This window comes from Haliotis rufescens, unplaced genomic scaffold, assembly GCF_023055435.1.
Source record: "Haliotis rufescens isolate VD_foot unplaced genomic scaffold, xgHalRufe1.0.p SCAF_7, whole genome shotgun sequence".
NCBI lineage: Eukaryota > Metazoa > Mollusca > Gastropoda > Lepetellida > Haliotidae > Haliotis > Haliotis rufescens.
The window spans coordinates 55012008-55035435 of NW_025964361.1; the positions used below are offsets into that span (position 1 = coordinate 55012008).

Here is a 23428-nt window from a genome sequence, read left to right on the forward strand (position 1 = left end):
TTTCATTGCGTCAGGGGCCACTTTTGTGATACATGCCATCACAATATACACATTAATCATATAGTTCCCAGCCCCCAAGCTAACAAGTTTTTTTAACAGAACCCATCCTCATCCCTGTTTACTCAACAGATATATGTTTCAGGTTTTGGGGGGAGCTGCTTCCAGAAAGACGTCCTGAACCTGGTGTATCTCTGTGAGTGCCTCAACCTGCCTGAGGTGGCCGACTATTGGCAGCAGGTGGGGGAACTTTCCTGCTTACTTCACATCAGAGCTATTTAAATTCAAACTAAGTCATCTGTCATTTGATTTATACATAGTGACTAAGCAGAGATTGTTTCTACAGCGTTGTGGTGACCTGGTCCTGCATAAAACTGTCTTTGCGCTGAGAAGATCGTAACTTACATCGACTTACAATAATTGTAGATCTGTCGTGTGTCCTGTCCTCAGTGCTCTGTGTTTTGTCCTCAGTGCTCTGTGTTTTGTCCTCAGTGCTCTGTCCTCTGTCCTCAGTGCTCTGTCCTCAGTGCTCTCTCCACAGTCCTCAGTGCTCTGTCCGCAGTGCTCTCTCCACGGTCCTCAGTGCTCTGTCCGCAGTGCTCTCTCCACAGTCCTCAGTGCTCTGTCCTCAGTGCTCTCTCCACAGTCCTCAGTGCTCTGTCCGCAGTGCTCTCTCCACAGTCCTCAGTGCTCTGTCCGCAGTGCTCTCTCCACAGTCCTCAGTGCTCTGTCCGCAGTGCTCTCTCCACAGTCCTCAGTGCTCTGTCCGCAGTGCTCTCTCCACAGTCCTCAGTGCTCTGTCCGCAGTGCTCTCTCCACAGTCCTCAGTGCTCTGTTCTGTCCTCAGTGCTCTGTTCTGTCCTCAGTGCTCTGTCCTCTGTACCCTGTCCTCAGTTCTCAGTGTTTCTCTCTCAAGGTCATTTAGCATGTTTCATCAACTTCCAGGTTATCAACATCAACGACTTCCAGAGACGAAGATTTGCCAACAGGGTTATAGAATGCCTCTTCAACACAATCACAGGCAAAAACATTGCAATCCTCGGCTTTGCCTTCAAGAAGGACACAGGGGATACAAGGTGATGTCTTGAACTTGGATTCAGCTTTCCATGAATAGTCCCACCAATGTTAATAGCATATTGTCTAGTAAGACTTCTCAGCAAACATCACAATAAATATTGATTATATACCACTCAAAAGAAGTTCAAGAACACTTGATTCTTTCATATTACTATAGTTAATCTGTCACGGCATGACATGAAATATAGTAATATGAAAGAATAATAAGACAGGTTAATTATAGTAATGTGAAAGAATCAGGTGTTCTTTAACTTCTTTTGAGTAGTATATATTGTTTTGAGCTCCGTATGACCACGATTAAGTGAGATTATTGTCTGGTTCATTGTCAGTCTGTCAACTATCTCCATATCAGCCATTTTTAACCTGCTTCCTCTTTGATCAAATGACAAGATGAACCTGTAGGACGACCACTTGAATGTACAATAATACCTTGTGAATGTGAATCACCAGTATCAGTACCTCGTCTATATCACAGTGAATGCATCAGCTACTTGAGTTGTCTCCCTTGAGTTGTCTCCCCTTGTCAACATCATGTCCCATTGATGTTTCACAGAGAGTCTGCAGCAATCTATCTGTGCAAGTACTTAATGGAAGAGGGAGCCAAACTACGGATATACGACCCTCAGGTTAAACACACACAAATTATCAGGTGAGAATCTTTTGCAGTTGTACCTGGTTACCATGGTTATAACAAAAAGAGACCCGAGAAGGTCTGGGCCCACTTGCACAAAGCGATCTTAGCGCTAAGATGATTGTAACTCCCATACTTTAACATAGGCTTACAATAGTTGTAGTGCTAAGATCGCTTTGTGCAAGTGGGCCCTGGTCTTCAGCAACCCATGCTTGCCGTAAAAGGTGACTATGCTTGTCGTAAGAAGCGACTAACTGGATTGGGTCGTCAGGCTTGCTGACTTGGTTGATGCATGTCATATAGCTGGAATATTGTTGAGTGTGGCTCTAAACAACAAACAAACAAAATATAACAAAAAGATAAAATGAACTGTCCAGTGTATTTTGGTTGAAAATTAGTTCCCATGACTCACCCTTGAGTTTCTTGTTTCTTGTTTCTAGTGAATTAACAGAACCATCTCTGTCTCAAGACCCAGACACAGGTAGGGACGATGCCTTCAGTACAGAGATAATGACATTTCATATACACCTGTCATAGATGGTCAACAAGACTGATTCAGCTTCTCCACAAAATGTCAATGAAGACAGGGATGACTTATGAATTTCAACATTAATGCTACATAAAATGTCAGATTTGTTTTATCAAAGAGAGAGGGGCGGTCGGGTAGCCTTGTGGTTAAAGGCATTCACTCGTCCTGCCGAAGACCCTGGTTCAATTCCCGACATGGGTACAATGTGTGAAGCCCAATTCTGGTGTCCCCCGCTGTGATATTGCTGGAATATTGCCTAAAGCAGCATAAAGCCATACTCACTCACTCACTCACTCAAAGAGAAGAGGCACAAATGGCCATGCCTTCTATTGTGCCGCACATTTTCTTTGCAGAGCTGCTTCTCTTAATTGTTCCATGATTATGGGTTCGAGCCCCACAGTTGCATTCAGATGGATCATGGTTTATGAGAATCCGCACCATGCCAACAACCAAGGGTTTCACCAAAGTGGTAAATGTCTGAGACTTGCATTTCTCCCAAGCTGGTCGGCCATGACGTGGCTGAAGTACAGTTCAAAGCAGTGTTAAACTCACTCATCAAGGAGAAGTTCTTTTTCTCACTTACTGTCCAAGACATGTTTTCAAAAAGTAATTGTATGTATTTTCTATGTTCCAGTGTCGGAGTTGGTGTCCATCCACCCTGACCCCTACACTGCTTGTGATAGCTGTCACGCACTAGTCATATGTACCGAGTGGGACGAGTTCAAGGTGAGGACAGTTGCTCCTTTTCTTGTTGAGCTATACAGCAAGCCATGTGGTAACTGTTATATTGCTGACTGCAAGCCATGTGGTAACTGCTATATTGCTGACTGCAGGCCGTGATATAACTGTTATGTTGCTGACTGCATGCCATGATATAACTGCTATATTGCTGACTGCAGGCCGTGATATAACTGTTATGTTGCTGACTGCATGCCATGGTATAACTGCTATTTTGCTGACTGCAGGCCGTGATATAACTGTTATGTTGCTGACTGCATGCCATGATATAACTGCTATATTGCTGACTGCAGGCCGTGATATAACTGTTATGTTGCTGACTGCAGGCCATGATATAACTGCTATTTTGCTGACTGCATGCCATGGTATAACTACTGTGTTGCTGACTGCAGGCCATGATATAACTGCTATGTTGCTGACTGCAGGCCACTGTTTCATTGTTATGTTGTTGACTGGAGGCCGTGATATAACTGTTATATTGCTGACTGCAGGCTGCGATATAACTGTTATGTTGCTGACTGCAGGCAGTGATATAACTGTTATGTTGTTGACTGCAGGCCGTGATATAACTGCTATATTGCTGACTGCAGGCAGTGATATAACTGTTTGTTGCTGACAGCAGGCCGTGATATAACTGTTATATTGCTGACGGCAGGCAGTGATATAACTGCTATGTTGCTTACTGCAGGCAGTGATATAACTGTTTGTTGCTGACGGCAGGCCGTGATATAATTGTTATGTTGCTGACGGCAGGCAGTGATATAACTGCTATGTTGCTGACTGCAGGCAGTGATATAACTGCTATGTTGCTGACTGCAGGCCATGATATAACTGCCATGTTGCTGACTTCAGGCCATGATATAACTGTTTTAGTGCTGACTGCAGGCAGTAATATAACTGTTTTGTTGCTGACTGCAGGCAGTGATATAACTGTTATATTGCTGACTGCAGGCTGTGATTTAACTGTTGCATTGCTGACTGCAGACCGCTGTTTATTGTTATTTTGCTGACTGCAGGCTGCTATTTAATTATTATGGTGCTGACTGCAGGCTATGATATAAGTGTTGCATTGCTGACTGCAGGCAGTGATATGACTGTTATATTGCTGACTTCAGGCCGTGATATAACTGTTATATTGCTGATTGCAGGCCGTGATATAACTCTTGCATCGCTGGCTTCAGGCTGTGATATAACTGTTGCATTGCTGATTGCAGGCCGTGATATAACTGTTATGTGGCTGACTGCAGTGTAAGATTGGTATTGTCTGAAACTCACTGACTGTTGATATCCCTGTTCCAGCACCTGGACTACCAACAGATCTACAAGAAGATGCTGAAGCCAGCGTTTGTGTTTGATGGGCGAATGATCGTCAATCACCAAGCCCTCATTGACATTGGTTTCCATGTGGAGACGATAGGCAAAAGACTCACTCGCAAAAACATCAATCGCCAAGTGGCTCCTGCTGCTCAGTAGGCCGGACCAACAGCATCTCCGTCCAGAACAGTCCCAGAACAGTCCCAGAATAGTCCCAGTTGGAAACAGCCCACCATGTTTCTGGCAAACTTTGTGTGGATATTTGTTTACCCCATAGTTTTCTATATCACTTACAACATTAAAAAAGGCACTCAGCTCAGATTTGCAGCCTGATGAGTTTGAATCAACTCATTCAAAATCTACATTCTATCTGCATTCTGATTGGATCCTCAGCTTTTCTCTGTTGGACCTTGATTTTGCGGACGACTGTATTACCATGAAAGAAAATATTTATTAAAACCCACCCGTTCAGCAATGTTGCTAAATAACAGGATGTTGTTCCTTCGTTATTTACTGCAACTGTGGTAAAATATTTCTAGTCAAAAAGTTGACAAACACATATTGAGAGAGTGTATTGCAAATACTTCGAGAGTGACTTTTGGCAATACACCATCACAAACTGTGATATTATCTCTACTGCGTCACAGTGCTTTGGCTTCCTATCCGTAGAACTTTATGACGTCATAATAATGGATGTCAGTGTCAATAATGCTTGCAGGATATCTCCTGTATGATTTTATGGTGTCTCAGTGACGTGGTTCTACTGATACCTGAATTCACCCTTTCAACCTACTGAAAATATTAAGCTCAGCCGACACCGCACCACCTCTCATTTCCACTGTAACCAAAGAGTTTGTGTTTCTTTGTCATTGTCATGGTAGAATGGAGATAAACCAACTGTGTTTTCAAGTTAGAGGTTTCGCAGTTCGATTTGATACCTTTAAATTTTTCAAATTTGAAACCTCTCGTAATCGTGTTCAGTTTCTAATGAAATTTTTCAGGAATGAATCTATGCTTGAAATTCGATTTCATACCTTTAATTTTTTTTAATTTGACACCTCTAGTTATTGTGTTCAGTTTCTAATGAAACTTTACAGGAATTGAATCTATGCTTGAAATTCAATTTGATACCTTTACGTTTTTCCAAATTTGAAACCTCTAGTTATCGTGTTCAGTTTCTAAGGAAATTTTACAGGAATTGAATCTATGCTTGAAATTCAATTTGATACCTTTAATTTTTTCAAATTTGAAACCTCTAGTTTTCGTGTTCAGTTTCTAATGAAAATTTACATGAATTGAATGTCTGTTTGACACCTCAACAAGTAGGTTCATCTCCTAATTGTATCCCCGTAACTTTGGTAGATGAACCTGGTCTGTGGGTGGCACATGGTCCTGTGTACAGCGCACTGGTCACAAGTCAGTGAACTTGGTCGTGGAGAGTCGTTGGAGGGGTGACCATGTTTAGCAGTTAGACTCCCGATAGTTTCTAGGGCTTCGGTCCTGACCTACACTCAAGCACATGTGGTGTCTCCTTAGGAAAGTGACTTTGTTCGAAATATGTCTCATATAATATGACCCAGTAGGATCAGATGGTGCTGGACTGTATGCTCCACAGGGAGCAGAGAATGAAAATCAAGTGCACTGATTGATTGACCAGGGTAATAATGTAGCACTTTCAGCTTGCTTTAGGCAGTGGATTTGACGTATTTCACATAGGGACATTATTGTTATTATTTTTATTATTATTATTAAGGAGGACCATGTTCTGTGGTTTGGAGCGCAGTCTAGATCTAGACATTGTAAACAGTGTCCGATGTGCACTTTATTTGATGAATATTATCCAAACCGATTACTTTTACAGATGTGGTTCTTTGTACATTACGGCTGCCAAGTCGTGACCAGTATTCAGGGTGCTTCGGGGATAGTTTGTGTCTCTCGCACCCATCTCATCTCACCTATCCCCAACAGTTCTGACTCTTTCTTAGTATTTAAAGGGGGCATACGTGATGCCTCGTCGTAGGCTATACAATTCTGAGTGCAGAGTTGCTTCCCTTAGTTTTGCAAGGATCTGCTGATTGTTGGTGCATATCTAAGATTTTCCTTAATTTCCCATCATCTAAGGCCTCAAAACTTTCTGTGCAGAGTTACTTCCGTTAGCTTTGCAAGGTTCTGCTGATTATTGGTCCATATCTTGATTCATGATTCTTAGTCTTGCAGCACTACACTCATGCTTGTAGATCTCGGCAAAGTGGTAAAGATCTACAACTACATCACATCAGATGTTCCTCCCTCATCAAGCTGAAAGGCTGGAATCAAACTGGTTTGACTGTCCTTTCATGGGTGATGAATGAGAGAAAAAAAATTCAAAAATGTATCCGATAATTCACCTAAATGACAACTAATCGATTATAATCCCTGTCCACTGCAACACCTGTTAAAGAGAACAAATCTCACCTAACAGAAGGGAATACTTGTTAAGTAAACACAGTAAATAGCCCACATGTATGACTTGTGTTTTTTTTTCCTAGGCTAAATTAACTCACCCACTTAATTCTATGTAAAAAAGATACTTCAGTCACACAAAGTTTTTTTGCTTTTTGTTTGACCTACCAACGCTCTTTTGTTACATCAATGTTAACTGTAAAACAAAATAGTGTGGCCTTGAAATATGTAGACTCTTATAGTCTTCGTCTTCCTGTTGTCTTCCTTTTGGTGCATGGTTATGTCAACATTGCCTTACTCTGAACGCTATCTTGTCAATGCTGAAAAGAGTATACAGCTAACATCACTATATGAGCCATCTTAATGACAGGGGGCACGGGTGGCCCAGTCGCTTAAGGCGCCGCGATTCGCTGTGCAGAGTTTCATCCCTTGGGCACACCAGAAACCTATGATTGTGGGTTGGAATCCCGGTTCCCCCCAATTATGTTTCTAGGTTTATCAGCACCATACCCGTGCTCGTGGGTTTCACCGAAGTGGTAAACGTCTGAGACTCGCATCACTTCGGGCTTTCCTCCCACATTAAGCTGACACGCCGTGATATAACTGGAATACTGTTAAAAGCGGCGTTAAACCCAACTCACTCACTCACTCACTCTTAATGACAGACTGCAGTTTCCACTGATGCAAAATATATACTACTCAAAAGAAGTTAAAGAACACCTGATTCTTTCGTATTACTGTACTTTATCTGTCATGGCATGGGTGTTCTTTATCTTCTTTTGAGTTGTATATATTTCCTTTTTTTCGCCGATAATTGTTTACAAAGGGGGAACTCGAGTGCTCCAGTGGCTTGTTCCAGTTAAACATTGCTATGTGGAGAGTTGCTTCCCTTGAGTTTGAATCTTAGTTATGCTCCAAGGTTGTCATGGGTTTTATCAGCTTTAAACATAACTTGATCACGTATGTTGACATACTTCCTCTTCATGCTACATCCTGTATACATCTATTTGTGTAACATATGTCCATGTTTTCACACTTTGGCCTGAAAATCTTTCGGTCAGAACAGCTCATTCAGCAGTAATGATGACAATCACTTGTTACCAGATCCAAACTTCATGTCTTCGAAAGGTCTTTGCTTTTTCTGTTGATTGTTAATAGGCATTGTTACCACAGTGAAATGAATGGCATCCTGCCCTTGCGTCCTACTACAGTGGCATGAGAATGTGCGTGTGCATGGTTTACTGCTGATACAGGGCATTATATCACAAGTTACATGTGTCAGTGCTTGGTCTTGTACACCTCAATACTGAGGGTCCAGGGGTGTATTTGAACATGCATGGTGTAGTACACATACTGAGGGTCCAGGGGTGTATTTGAACATGCTTGGTCTTGAACACCTCAATACTGAGGGTCCAGGGGTGTATTTGAACATGCATGATGTAGTACACCTCAATACTGAGGGTCCAGGGGTGCATTTGAACATGCATTGTGTCGTACTGTACTCCTCAATACTGAGGGTCCAGTGGTGTATTTGAACATGCATGGTCTAGTACACCTCAATACTGAGGTTCCAGGGGTGTATTTGAACATGCATGGTGTAGTACACCTCAATACTGAGGGTCCAGGGGTGTATTTGAACATGCATGGTGTAGTACACCTCAATACTGAGGGTCCAGGGGTGCATTTGAACATGCATTGTGTCGTACTGTACTCCTCAATACTGAGGTTCCAGGGGTGTATTTGAACATGCATGGTGTAGTACACCTCAATACTGAGGGTCCAGGGGTGTATTTGAACATGCATGGTGTAGTACACCTCAATACTGAGGGTCCAGGGGTGTATTTGAACATGCATGGTGTAGTACACCTCAATACTGAGGGTCCAGGGGTGTATTTGAACATGCATGGTGTAGTACACCTCAATACTGAGGGTCCAGGGGTGCATTTGAACATGCATTGTGTCGTACTGTACTCCTCAATACTGAGGGTCCAGGGGTGTATTTGAACATGCATGGTGTAGTACACCTCAATACTGAGGGTCCAGGGGTGTATTTGAACATGCATGGTGTAGTACACCTCAATACTGAGGGTCCAGGGTGTATTTGAACATGCATGGTGTAGTACTCTACTCCTCAATACTGAGGGTCCAGGGGTGTATTTGAACATGCATGGTCTAGTACACCTCAATACTGAGGGTCCAGGGGTGTATTTGAACATGCATGGTGTAGTACTCCTTAATACTGAGGTTCCAGGGGTGTATTTGAACATGCATGGTGTAGTACTGTACTCCTCAATACTGAGGGTCCAGAGGGGTACTTGAATGTGCATGGTCTTGTACACCTCAATATTGAGGGTCCAGGGGTGTACTCGAACATGTATGGTCTAGTATACCTCATTACTCTAGGGTCCAGGGGTGTACTCAAACATGCATGTTAAGTGTTTATTGGGCTGACGTTGTTTTATGCTTTACACATTTTTATATGTCACTGTACAAAAAACAGATTTCTGTTTTCATGAGGCAAAATATGATGTAAAAATATTCTGCCTCCCAACAGTTGACCAGAAGGAATTTGAAAATCCCAAACAAACAGGGAGTCGCACTGTAGATGCAAATTAGTTGCCACTTTCTCTTTGTGAGTAATGACTTTGGGAATTTGGTGTTGATATTTAGCAATGTCATTATGGTGCATTGTAGGACTATTATATTATATTGTAAGTCCTGCATGCATCTGTGGGGTTTCAAGGATGTGTTTATATGCATGTTGGATGTTTGGGAAGGTGCAGTATGTTTCCTGGTTTCTGTTGTGATGGCAGGGTTATTGATTCTGTTATTTGAGCAGGCGCTTGATTCACGAGTAATCTGTTTACTTATTGAAATGAAATTTATGTTTTGTTTACCCTTTGGTAAAACACACTCCTTGTACAGGATAAGTGACAGACAGTGACAGAAGTAGACACTATCTGACTGTCTTTGGACACTGACGGTGACACATGAATAGACACAGACATTGTCACATCCTTGGGCACATACTTTGACACATCTTTGCACACAGACAGACACATTCTTGGACACAGAAACATCCTTGGACACAGACAGGCACATCCTTGAACACAGACAGACACATCCTTGGACACAGACACATCCGTGGACACAGACATAAACACATCCTTGGACATAGACACATCCTTCGACACAGACTCATCCTTTGACACAGACAGGCACATCCTTGGACACATACATAAACACATCCTTGGACACAGACACATCCTTGGACACAGACAGACACATCCTTGGACACAGACAGACACATCCTTGGACACAGACAGACACATCCTTGGACACAGACAGACACATCCTTGGACACAGACAGACACATCCTTGCACACAGACACATCCTTCGACACAGACAGACACATCCTTGGACACAGACAGACACATCCTTGCACATAGACAGACACATCCTTGCACACAGACACATCCTTGGACACAGACAGGCACATCCTTGGACACAGACAGACACATCCTTCGACACAGACAGGCACATCCTTGGACACAGACAGGCACATCCTTGGACACAGACAGACACATCCTTGGACACAGACAGACACATCCTTGCACACAGACACATCCTTCGACACAGACAGTGAAAGAGTATGTTTACTCCTAAATTGTAAGCAGACAATCTTGACAATCTAAACCCCTCAAAAAAAAGTTAAAGAACACCCAAAGTTTTCATATGACTTTAGTTAATATGCCATGGCCATGACAGATTAACTTTAGTATTTTGAAAAAAATGGGTGTTCTTTAACTTCTTTTGAGTAGTATAATGAGTATTTTACACGATAAGCAACACAACCAGTTGTCAAGCTGTGTCCACACAAAGGACATCATACACGTTGCTGAAATAGTCTGTCTTTTATTACCAGTTATTACCATACTCTGTATATACTGCAGGGGTTGACAATCAGGCTGGTCCACTTTACCTCTGGGAGTAGACATTAAGCAGGACCAGTATTACTCATTAATAAATATAGATGTTCCAAATAGTTACTGAAAAGTCCTGAAATAACTCATACTTTGCTGTTGGGTAGACATTCTAGTTTTTAATCCACCAGGGTACGTAATCTATGTTACACAAGGTTTAAGTTGATAACTGCATCACAGCTTCAGAAAGATGTTTTTTAAACACCTGACTAATAAGGTGTTTTATTAAAAAGGTGGCATTATATTTCCCAGAACACCAGGCAAATGATGTCTCATGGCGATACGATCAAAGACTTGCATCAAATGGCGCTGACATTGCATCAAAAATTTAAATCTGTTTGTTTGTTCTTTGTTAACGTCTATTAAGTCACTCAAATAATTCTTATATCTTTAAAACTATCATTTGATGACATTTGTGCCAAGATTTTAGAAAATTAAGAACATGTCACAATTTGCTAATTCTTTGTAATTCTAACTTCTTTGCGACCAATGAATATAGGTTGGGTTGAAATATTTTTATACATTATGTAATTATGTACAGACAGTGCTTCTCCGTAGTGCTAATTTATACCACTCCACTTTTGATAGGGGTAATTTTTATCTCTCCATGACTGACAAAACTAATCCTCATGATATGTCAAGTATATTTACCGTATTCGACGTAATAAGCGCCCAGGGCGCTCTCAAAATTAGAAATAGGGGGCTCTTATTAGAATATAATTTTGGTGAGAAAAAAAAGAGTGAAAAAATCGTAAATTTCGTGGTTTATGCTGACAGCCTGAAATGATACAGAAGGAAAGTCGTATTATACACAACATATATATTTTCCAGAATTTAATTGCCCATAATTAAGGGTGCATATAACACACGAGTGCATATTATACACGAATAAATACGTCTTGTTTACATTGATCAATCGGAAGGGGTGCTAATTGGGATTGTTCACTAGCCAATATATTAGCAAATATCGCCGTGGGCGCTTATTACGTCCAATACGGTAAATATATTTGATGTTACTGATTATCTCTATCAAGAGTTGAGTAGTATATATCACTGGGTCATGCAAACAACTGGGGTTCTTTTAGTTAGTGTGTATGTGATTGGTTGTTGGAGGTATCACAGTGTTTATCAAATGAAGTCATTGGAAATAAATACTACTCAAAACAAGCTAAAGAACACCCCAATGTGAAGTCAGTGTGTTGCAATACCCACCTGCCATGACAGATTAACTAGAGTCATGTGAAGAAAATTGGTGCTCTTTAACTTCTTTTGAGCAGTATATACCGATACATTGTGAAATGCAATGTTCATGTCTCAATTTATCGTGAAATGCAATGTTCATGTTTCAGTATATTGTGAAATGCAATGTTCATGTTTCAGTAGATTGTGAAATGCAATGTTCATGTTTCAGTATATTGTGAAATGCAATGTTCATGTTACAGTATATTGCGAAATGCAATGTTCATGTTTCAGTACATTGTGAAATGCAATGTTCATGTTTCAGTATATTGTGAAATGCAATGTTCATGTTTCAGTATATTGTGAAATGCAATGTTCATGTTTCAGTATATTGTTAAATGCAATGTTCATGTTTCAGTGTATTGTGAAATGCAATGTTCATGTTTCAGTATATTGTGAAATGCAATGTTCATGTTACAGTATATTGCGAAATGCAATGTTCATGTTTCAGTACATTGTGAAATGCAATGTTCATGTTTCAGTATATTGTGAAATGCAATGTTCATGTTTCAGTGTATTGTGAAATGCAATGTTCATGTTTCAGTATATTGTGAAATGCAATGTTCATGTTTCAGTGTATTGTGAAATGCATTGTTCATGTTTCAGTATATTGTGAAATGCATCGTTCATGTTTCAGGATATTGTGAAATGCAATGTTCATGTTTCAGTTTATTGTGAAATGCAATGTTCATGTTTCAGTATATATTTTTATTTGTATCGTATTCATATGTAGAATGTTTCAGGTAGAGAAAACAAGCAATGAAAAGTGTTTGATTTTTGTATGCAGGTATTAGCACGAGAGTTTGAGTTATTTTGTTAATGTGTCCGTGGCGGAGTCATAAGACTCCATTCTCTGTATTATTTCCTGAAGTCAGCCTCATTCCTGTTTGACTAAAATCGTTTTTTTCTTTGAAATTATTTGTAAACTGCAAAGCATTTTTATGGTTTCAGTATTTTGTAGACGCTACCACCATGGAATTATTAGTATAATGCAGATGCCAGTGTTTAAAATAAGGAGGAAATTCAGGGATGTACATGTCATGTGTGAACAAACATCGAAACAACAACGATAATAATTGAGGGTCTTACTATGTTCAAAGCTACTTACAACATGCCTGACTGTTTTTATGTTAAAAGTTAGTGTGGGTAATACATCTGAATATGGATTTAGGGTAACATATAAATTGTGGAGTAATATAACTAAACCGAATTATGTTACGAGGGATCCATAACCCTATGTTAAAAACCAGAGATGAAATGGGTTCTTAGATTTAAATATATACTACTCAAAAACAGTTAAGGGCCACCCGATTCTTTCATATTACTATACTTAATCTGTCATGCTGCCTTAACTGTTTTTGAGCACAGTATAGCAGAACACCCTAGGGTCCCTCTTATATCATTTTAGAAGATCACCACAAATGTATTTGTTAGCATGTGTTCAAAGTAGTATCATTTTGAGATATATTTTACACTCAACTTGTACATGTGTTATTAAGATTTTTACATATGTTTTCTTGCCTTTGTAATCTTTTGCAAGTACCTGGTATTTGCTGCGGGGCAGTTTTTAGGGTTTATTAACATGTCACTGTTGACAGCGGGAGATATGTTGTTCATATTGAGGATATTAAATAATTTGTAATACTTTTGTGATTTGTTGTTATTTGGAATACAGAGAAGCAGAGCTCCAGATAAGCTTTTGGTGATGTGGGTATTTTTACCCATGCATTTTAAAATCATTGGGTATCAGTAATTCTATCTGGGTATTCAAATTTCTGTTACCCACTAGTTTTTACACATGTGGGTATATAAGTTATATATTTATAAACACTATTCATCTAGTCCCTGCAAACTGGTGTCGTGTGGGTTCGAGAGCTTTACAGGACTAAAAAATACCAGGATACTTCCACAAGAAAGTGTGGTGGCAAATGATCATGATGTAACTGTCATCGTGGAGTTTGGCAAGGTTGACGGAATGTCCGTGTATATTTTCAAAGTAAGTTGCTGATTTGCTAATCGAATATGCAGGGTTACTTCACAATATTTTGATGATACGCACAAGTTTTATTTTTGTAGCGAATCTGTAATGTTCGTTGCGTAATTGATACGCTTGGATTTTATTTTACATCATATTTCTGCATTTTTTATGCGTATTTTACGCAGATACGCAGCTTATCTGGAGCTCTGGAGAAGCAATTTCAATATTATTTCGAGGGTTTGGCATTACTGCTAGTCTAATAGTTAAAGACTAGTGAAGGTTTAATCGTGAGTAGATTTACTTTTTGTTGGGTTATGATTGTAGGAGTTCTAAGCATCCATGATCCATGCATGCAAATAGCACTCCACAAATGTACACATTATCTGCAGCTCTAAAACAAGCGTTTCATCTAATGGACATGAAGTAAGGTTGTGTATGTTCCTTCATATCGCAAGCGGTAAAGGACCCGCCAGCAATTAGACCTGTTTCACTCCTTGAAATATGTTGGCAAAGTCACCAAAGAGGCAGTAAAATCATCTGTAAAATATTTTCAGCATTGAAACACCAGAATTAGAACAACTTTTGGGAGACCATATCCCACACCAACATGATATATGCATGTAACATTATTCTCCTTAACATCTTTCTTAACATCCACAACACCCTCAACATGTTCCTTAACTTCCTTAACATCAACATCCTCTTCAATATACTCTTCAAAGCCCTCCTTAATGTCCTCAACATCCCCCTTAAGAACCTTCTCAACATGCGTAATCCACACCCACCTCAACATTCTCTTAAACATCCTCAAAGTCCACCTCAACATTCTCTTCAACATCCTCCTTAACATCCTCAGCATTCTCCTTAATGCCCCAAACATCTCAATATCCTCACGAACATCGACCTCCATATCATCATCATCATCCTCCTCCTTACCATCCTCATTTCATCCTTAATGTCCTCAAAATCCATCTTAACATCCTCAACATCCTCCTTAACATCCTCCTGAACATCCTCAACATCCTCCTTAACATCCTCAACATCCTCCTTAACATCCTTAACATCCTCCTCAACATCCTCCTTAACATCCACAACATCCACCTCAACATCCTTAATTTTCTCAAAATCCACCTCAACATCCTCATTAACATCCTCAACATCCTCCTCAAAATCCACCTCAACATCCTCCTTAACATCCTCAACATCCTTAATGTCCTCAAAATCCTCCTTAACATCCACCTTAACATCCTTAATGTCCTCAAAATCCACCTCAACATCCCCTAAACATCCTCTTTCAAATATCAGCATGCTCCTTTATGTCCTCAACATCATCCTCAGCATCATCAACATCCTCCTTAACATCCTCAACATCCACCTCAACATTCTCTCCAACATCCTCTGTAACATCCATCTCAACATCCAAAATATCTCAGCATTCTCCTTATTGTTCTCAACATCCTCATCAACATACTTCTCAACATCCTCCTTAACATCCTACCTGCATCCTCTGTACCGAAGATGGCACTGATGGGCTGTTCGCGCACACTGCTGTACCAAGGCTCGAACCCGGGACTGTTCATTCGGGCGATGTGGAGCAAGTGGCAGGAAGAAGGAGGGTTCGATCATATCTTTATTATCAATGAAATAAAAGCTACATGGGGCGGCTCATTCATCTAAGGCACCGCAATACGCTATACAGAATTAGAAGTGCCAGAAACATGCGATCGTCTATGAGACCTGTATCATTTCTGGCTTTCATGCCACATCAGACGGCCTCCGTGGTCTAGTGGTAGAGTGTCCGCCCGGAGAGCGGAAGGTCGGAGGTTCGATCCCCGGCCGCCTCATACCAAAAGACGTTAAAGGTACTTGTTGTTACCCTGCCTCAGTTTCTCGGCATTAAGGTGCTAAATCAAGGACTGGTCGGACTACACACACACACACACACACACACACACACACACACACACACACACACACACGATTCGAATCTTATTAAGTTTTTTAGGAAGCCACAAAGTAGGTTACTGCTTTCAGCAAACACATAATTGTTAAACGTGAAAAAGCGTGAAAATGCTATATTCATGATTTATACATCATAAAAAATGACATTTCATACAAAGGGTAATTTGATAACAGCTTGTGGGAATTTCCTAAATAAAATCACCGACACGAAACCATTTACCCTTTGGTGTCCCCTAAAAATCAAAATTGTTTGAGATTGTTTGAACAAGAAACCATGTTGGGGATTACACGGAGCTCCAGGCCCTTGTGAAGCGACATGGCATCGCTCGGTAGCTGATCTTCCAATATCATGGGCTTTGTGAGGAATTTACTGTTTTTTTGGCGTATCATGTTTTGCTGCCGTTCTGTAATCTTATGTGTTGATCCCTACATTGAAGCGCAATCGATTCCGACAGAACTGAATTATGAAATTAGTAAATGACCACTCAAGATGAAAGAAAAATCAATATAAGCTACATTTAAACAATTTCAGGTTTACAGTCAGAACGACAATACAGTGCATCCAATAGGTCGAAGCATCAATAATTAACAGGCCCTAAAATGAGAGATCAGTGCATTCACGTATGTCCCGTGTATCTTCACTGTTTAAGGTCCATTAAATAGAGGGAGGTATGGCCAAAACGGCATCAAACGTCAAGACGGCAACAAAAATTCAAAATGGCCATGATAATACTTATAATGGTGACTTTAATGCACTTTAGAGTATATTACATCTCTACAAAGGTTACAATGACAGCATTTGATGGAAGTGAATACTTAAATGTTTCTCTTCCGTTTGTTGTGATACTTGTGTTGGTACCTGTGGTGCTGGTTGTAGTGATGGCAGAATTTTGCTGTTGCTAATTTGCTGCTGCTGCGGTAGATTACTGTTTACTTGCTGCTGCTGCTGCTGCTGGAAAAATCTATTTATAAGTGATCCAGAACTCTCTTTTCTTCTTCATCCCATCTCAACAATTTACTTTGATCTCTGTACTGACCAGTGTACCACAATTGAAAACATTAATGAACTTTGACGCTTGTATTTATCTGACACTATAATTGAATTTGTTGTCTTAATGTTCTGTGTGGCCGTTTTGACTTTTTGTGTGTAATTTAACCTTTGAGGCCGTTCTGAGGGCGTCTTGACCCGCTCTCAAATAGAGGAACAAAATGGACGTGTTTGATGATGTCAAATGACTTTCAATCGATTTGATAAGAAAAAGACTTCTGAGCTGTCTAATTGTTTTCGTTCGAGCCAATTGCTTTAATGTCCAATTACATTAATCTAAATTATCTTTCTTTGTCTCTCTAATGATTATTCTTTTCTCTTAATTTATCATTCCAATTTCCTTAACTGAAAACGTTGTGATACCTCATCAATTGACAAATCCGAAGCAGGTGGATGCAAATTACCTCACTGACAAAACCCCAACACTATAACCTTCAATAAGAGAGAGAGAGAGAGAGAGAGAGAGAGAGAGAGAGAGAGAGAGAGAGAGAGAGAGAGAGAGAGATGATTAAAACTTTTTTACCAATATTCTTTTAATTGTGGGTCTATGTTCTTTTGACTGCTGCTTTATCAAATCCGCATGAAATTTGACCAAGACATCTGAGAACTTAAACAACGAAGAGATATATCAACGAATTAAACCGATGGTTTCGGAATGTTCAAAGGGAGGTCACTCTCATTTTCGGTCAATGAGTCGGCTGCTTCTGTACCGCTTCTGTGGGAATGGAGATATTTGTTACCTTGCTGTTGATCCTATGGATCTTGTTTGATGTCAACTATTTCATCTACGCCTTATTGACAACTGTTTATGGTTTCATAAAGGGTTTGATATCGCCAATTAAACTGATGGACGAAAGCGTCACTTATGGTAGGTTGCTCGATCGGGTTTGCAGTGAGCAATCACAGCAATATCCCGGGATATAAGATATCATTAGTTCTGTGTCCTTTAGACTTAGAATGTAGACTGATTCTCTTTTCACTTTCACGATGTGCAAATAATTCCATGTAAAAATTATTGTCGTCTTCCCACTAGAAGGGCAAAATACTTATATTACATTTCAAAGGCAATTTGGAACTTGCCTATGTCAGACACAGTGTCCCAAATAAGGGAAGGGCCTTATGTTAGGGCTGGGACGAGTCCAAATTTGCTACCCGGTTACCCACACCCCTATTACCCGACCATGTCCGGTACCCGCTGTTGGTTTCAAGAGATAGGTACAAAATGTCCGATTGGGAATAGTTAACAGTAGCCCGAGCAAAATGCATTTTGAGATACATGTATAAAACGATCTGGTCGTGCATACATGCACTGAAGTTGACTGAAGTTTTACCTTTATTCAAACATATAAAAGTCAGAAGGAATGCGTTCATAGTCATGAAGAAATGCGAACATTAGTGACTTGTGTAACCATGTGGTTATGGTGAAATATTGTCAGGAAACAATATATCACGTGACTAACCAGCTAGGTAGTCCTGTTGGTACCCAGGTCCTACTCAGATTTCAAGCTCCCTTTTGTTGCTGCAATTTCAATCATTCTCTCAGTTGATTGCTAACATGTTTGTTTCCTGCTCAAAATATTTTGCCATACATGCTTTGAACATCATAGTAACTGCAGCTCTATATTTTGTAAGCTTCACTTGTACATGTCATCATTTCAAAATGCCTACAATCAATGAGCAGTGGCAGAAAAAGAAGTACTTTTCTATAAATATTAGCTTAAATGCCGATGCAACCATCAAATCAGCTGTTTCTGACAAATGTTTATTGTGGTATGAAACCTCTAATTGACCAATAAGAATCAAGTATTATAGGGATGGAAATTTGCTTTAACCCACAAACCAGGACCAGTTTCGTTAATGATAAAGGTATCCTAAGGGCTAGAAGAATTACAAACAATTTGGGGTGTATTGCTACATGTGGTCACTATTCTTCTAGATATTCTTAGTTAATTTCTATCCCTGCTGAGTATATGTCCCATGGTAGAGTCTAGCTACTGTGTTCATTGAGTGGGCTATCATAAACTGTCCGACGTGTTGATAAAATTGCTGTTGTATTTGCAGGCCTCTGTATGACGAATGACATGGACTTTCAGTGGCATATGAATAATAGCAAGTATTTAAGAAACTGTGACTTTGCCCGGTTCATCCATGCGACAGAGTCCAACTTATACCAAACTGCCAGATGGCTCGGGGCCTCCATGTACATGTCCGGGAGCAACATCCGCTACCGTAGGTCCCTGCAGTTCCTTGATGTCTACCGCATCCACACCAAGGTAAAATTACAGTTTTTGGTTATATTTTCTAGTGGCCTACACAGTATTTAATTACAGAGTTATCTCCCTTTATATTCACATTGTTTCTTTGATGCATGAGGTTAAATAGTATCCTTTGATTCCAAACATTCTTTGTTGTGTGGGACCCACTCCGTGGTCTACTGGTAGAGCGTCGGCCCGGAGAGCGAAAGGTCGTTAAAAGATGGTACTTGTTGTTACCCTGTCTGGCGCTCGGCATTAAAGGGCTAAAACAAGGACTGGTCAGCTCGGAGTCAGTATACTGTGTCTGAGTGGGGTATTCATGTTAAACTGCGGCATGGTATCTCAATGTGCTAGCACTATAAATCGGCATCAGTCCGGACTAGTACAAGCAGCCACCCACACACGCATACACGTGCATGCACGTCGCTATATAAGTGCAATAATCTTGGACGCGACGTTAAATCCAATTTCACCTCACCTCACCTTTGTTGTGTGTGTATATAAATTGTAAGGGATTGTGATGTCTTTGTACGGTGTCGCAGGGCAGTAAGGTTTTAGGGTAACGTTGTGATACGGATTGTGTGTTACAGAGAACTGAGCTGATTGTGATATATAATATATATATCACACTACGTTTGGAAAATACTGGTATAGGCCCTATTGCATTTTTCACAAAATCATACACATATTGATCTTGTTGGAAAAGTTTACATGAGTGACAACCATGGACAAGTCAAATTGAAATGATGAAGTGATGAAATCAGCAACTGTTTCCTGTGATCAAAAGAGACAAACTATTTGAGACCAGTTTCCTGTTATTAATATTTCTATTACTTTATCCGATATGGCCATAACAACATCCAACAACATACCAAGTTGTCAAAAATGTGCAGGGGAAGTTTTTTCATTCAGGTTCAAATTCAGTTATAGATGAGTGAGTGAGTGAGTTTGGTTTTACGCTGCTTTTAGCAATATTCCAGCAATATCACGGCGGGGGACTAGAAATGGGCTTTACACATTGTACCCATGTCGTGAATCGAACCCGGGTCTTCGGCGTGACGAGCGAATGTTTTAACCACTTGGCTACCCGACCGTTCTATAGATGAAAGAATGCATGCAGTGCATTGAAGTATATATACAAATATATGGATCATTATTGCAATAAATTGCGATGCAAAGTTAAGGTCAATACCCATCTCTAGGTAGCAGGTATTCTATGTAGCCTGCAGTCAAGGAAATAATTTGTTTGTTTACTGTGTTACATCACACTCAGCATTATTACAATTATATGATGGCATCCTCTAAATAATTGAGTCTGGACCAGACACTCTAGTGACTTATATCATGATCAATGATTCAAGCTTTTGGGGTGCAATGACCCCAATCAACAAGCCACCGAGCCTGAACACCCAATCCACTCATGTTGCTGGGATCTATCCTAACCTGGAATCATTGCTCATTATGTCGATCACTGGATTGTCTGCACCAGATTCAGTTCATTTCAGGGCAGCATCATAAAGGTGTAATTGCTGAGTTGAGTGTAAAACATCACATAACAACCTTATGGACCAAATTTCAAGTGTATGGGAGTTATTTCATTCAGTCCCTGTGTACAATGTTCAGGGTGGCCACAGAGTCTGCTACTGATCGAGGGACTGGGTATATAAGATACTCAAATATCCACCTGGTACTTAAAGCTGTCAAAGCTTATACTGTATACATGATATAGCTGCTGGTTTTGTCCCAAGCCCCTAACACACAGACACACACACACACAGACACACACACATACACACACTCAGACACAAACACAGACACTCACACACACACACACACACACACACACACACACACACACACACACACACACACACACACACACACACACACACACACACACACACACACACACACACACAGAGAAACTTTTGGGCCAGTTAGTCTGGAGAAGGGGCCAGTAACTTTTGAAAGCAGCAAGCCCTGCTGGCTACATACAAATTTGTTGTTAAATCTACTCCTGGTTTTGCAAGGTCTTATCAATACTGACACAAAGAATTGTAATTAATCAATGCATCCTCAACTCGTTACATACAAGAGTATTTCTTCCTGGGTGTATTTTCAGATTTTGTGTTGGGACGAGAAGGCCATCTACCTGGAGCAGAGTTTCCTCCGACAGAAGGACAGCTTTGTGTGTGCCGTGTGCATGGTGAAGATGGTGGTGGCCGGGTCCGACTGCAGCCCACAGAAGGTCATTGATGTGATGCAGCCAGGGACAAAGTCGCCCAAGCCATTGCCTGAAGTCAGCAAGTGGATTGACAGCATAGCTTTGTCCAGTGAGAGATTACGGAAATCTTTGTGATCTCGGAGGAAGAAAGCTAGGCATTCAGAACACATTGTGATTGTAACATTGCATTGTAAATACTGTAAATCATGAAATTAATATGAAAAGTGCAAATGTCCCTTGTTTGCATTAATAAGGTGATGCATTTTGATCTCGATGTATTGAAGGTGAGGTGAAATGGGGTTTAACGTCGCGTCCAAGATTATTGCACTTATATAGCGACGTGCATGCACGTGTATGCGTGTGTGGGTGGCTGCTTGTACTAGTCCGGACTGATGCCGATTTATAGTGCTAGCACACTGAGATACCATGCCGCAGTTTAACATGAATACCCCACTGAGACACAGTATACTGACTCTGAGCTGACCAGTCCTTTAGTACCTTAATGCCAAGGGCCAGACAGGGTAACAACAAGTACCATCTTTTAACGTCTTTTGGTATGACGCTGCCGGGGATCGAACCTTCCTCTCTCCAGGCAAACGCTCTACCACTAGACCACGGAGGCGGTCCCGTGTAAGTAGGCTAATATCATGAACTGTTAGGTAAACAGACAAACTTTAACCCATCTACATTGAATGTTAGGTCAACATTTTTTCATCTTCCTGAGGCAAGGGAGTTAACTAACTATAAAAGTCGAGTTTCCACCCTTGCCGACCTAGGCTGGAATTATGGAGATATATTTTCCTTGTTTTAGCCCCTTAATGCTGAGTCCCAGACAGGGTAACAACAAGTACCATCTTTTAACGTCTTTTGGTATGACGCTGATGTATTGAAGTTTATATATGATCAACTAATATTACAAGCCAAACACTGCTCACCCACATAGGGGACATGTCCAGTACAGTAGCAACAGTCATGGTGAATACATGACACTGGTCATATTCATTCAAAGGATTGAGCTAACTGGTGTATCAACACTTGGAACCCCTAGTTTGAATATTTGAATTATTTGCAGTTTCTTGCTTTCATGGAAATTAGGTCACATGTTGGGTAGTTAAAGTTAAGTTTATGATGATATTACTCATTCGAACTGCTCTTACCTCAAACTAGATCATGGAATTCTAATTCTACATATCATTTGATGATTAGTTTTTAAAGTCCAAATGTTGTTTTTCTTGCATTTATTTCATGATGCATTTTAGGCCAGAGGTCAACACTTGCATTCATATGGCATGGCTTTAATTCCATGATTTACATCACTGGTTTTGTTTGAACTCTGTTAATGTAGTGTTAAGGACTATGTGCCCTTGATAGGCAAATTGAGAAATGTTATTTTATTCAAACTTGAAACTTTTTATCACTGTAGTGTAAGTAAGCATTGAAGCCTCTCCCTCTTGTTAGTCCTGTTGTCAGTAAAATACAAGTCCCCTTTGACAAGCCATCACATTAGTTAGAACTATATGAACGTGAATATTGGGAAAATTGGGGAATATTTATTGAAATTTGCTGCCAAGTTGGGACTGAATATTGACCTCTGATCAGGTCAAGATAAATCCATGATAGTGTTCACAAAACCAGTGAAGTAGTGATGATGGTAGCATGGAGTATTTCTCATAATTAGCAGTTTGATAGGACCTAATCAGCTGGCTGCCGATCGTGGGAAAGAACAGATCCCTTTCCACTTTTTGAAAATTACCTTTACACCTGTCAACGAATCTTCTTAAAAAATGGGGGCGGTCGGGTAGCCTAGTGGTTAAAACGTTCGCTCGTCACGCCGAAGACCCGGGCTCTATTCCCGTCATGGGTACAATGTCTGAAGCCCATTTCCAGTGTCCCCTGCTGTGATATTGCTGGAATATTGCTAAAAGCGGCATAAAAACATACTCACTCACTCTTCAAAAATGTTTTGAAATTCCTGGAACTACTCTTGAATGGTATTGGGTGATTGGTTGG

The 23428-nt window shown here is 40.4% G+C and overlaps 3 protein-coding genes across 4 annotated transcripts in view; 2 read left to right on the forward strand and 1 right to left on the reverse strand.

Moving 5' to 3' along the window:
- The window catches only part of LOC124133715 (UDP-glucose 6-dehydrogenase-like), a 75568-nt gene extending 68388 nt beyond the window's left edge, over positions 1-7180 (forward strand). For both annotated transcript variants that reach the window (XM_048387612.1, XM_048387611.1), the window contains exons 7-12: positions 143-237; positions 943-1073; positions 1628-1723; positions 2146-2186; positions 2869-2960; positions 4272-7180. In XM_048387612.1, coding sequence (XP_048243569.1) covers positions 143-237; positions 943-1073; positions 1628-1723; positions 2146-2186; positions 2869-2960; positions 4272-4445 — 629 coding nt within the window. In that variant the 3' untranslated portion in view covers positions 4446-7180. The remainder of the gene's footprint in view (positions 1-142; positions 238-942; positions 1074-1627; positions 1724-2145; positions 2187-2868; positions 2961-4271) is intronic.
- Positions 7181-8274: 1094 nt separating this feature from the next.
- LOC125376243 (coiled-coil domain-containing protein 1-like) lies at positions 8275-15237 on the reverse strand. The gene is made up of 3 exons (XM_048388220.1): positions 14866-15237; positions 9759-9931; positions 8275-8392 (listed from the first exon to the last, which is right to left on the reverse strand). The coding sequence occupies exons 1-3, from the start codon at positions 15235-15237 to the stop codon at positions 8275-8277; spliced, it is 663 nt and encodes a 220-aa protein (XP_048244177.1).
- Positions 15238-17634: 2397 nt separating this feature from the next.
- Positions 17635-21811, forward strand: LOC124129148 (protein THEM6-like). The gene is made up of 3 exons (XM_046498207.2): positions 17635-17807; positions 19001-19212; positions 21317-21811. Exons 1-3 carry the CDS (start codon positions 17663-17665, stop codon positions 21551-21553), a joined length of 594 nt encoding a protein of 197 aa, XP_046354163.2. The 5' UTR covers positions 17635-17662; the 3' UTR covers positions 21554-21811.
- Positions 21812-23428: the final 1617 nt, after the last annotated feature.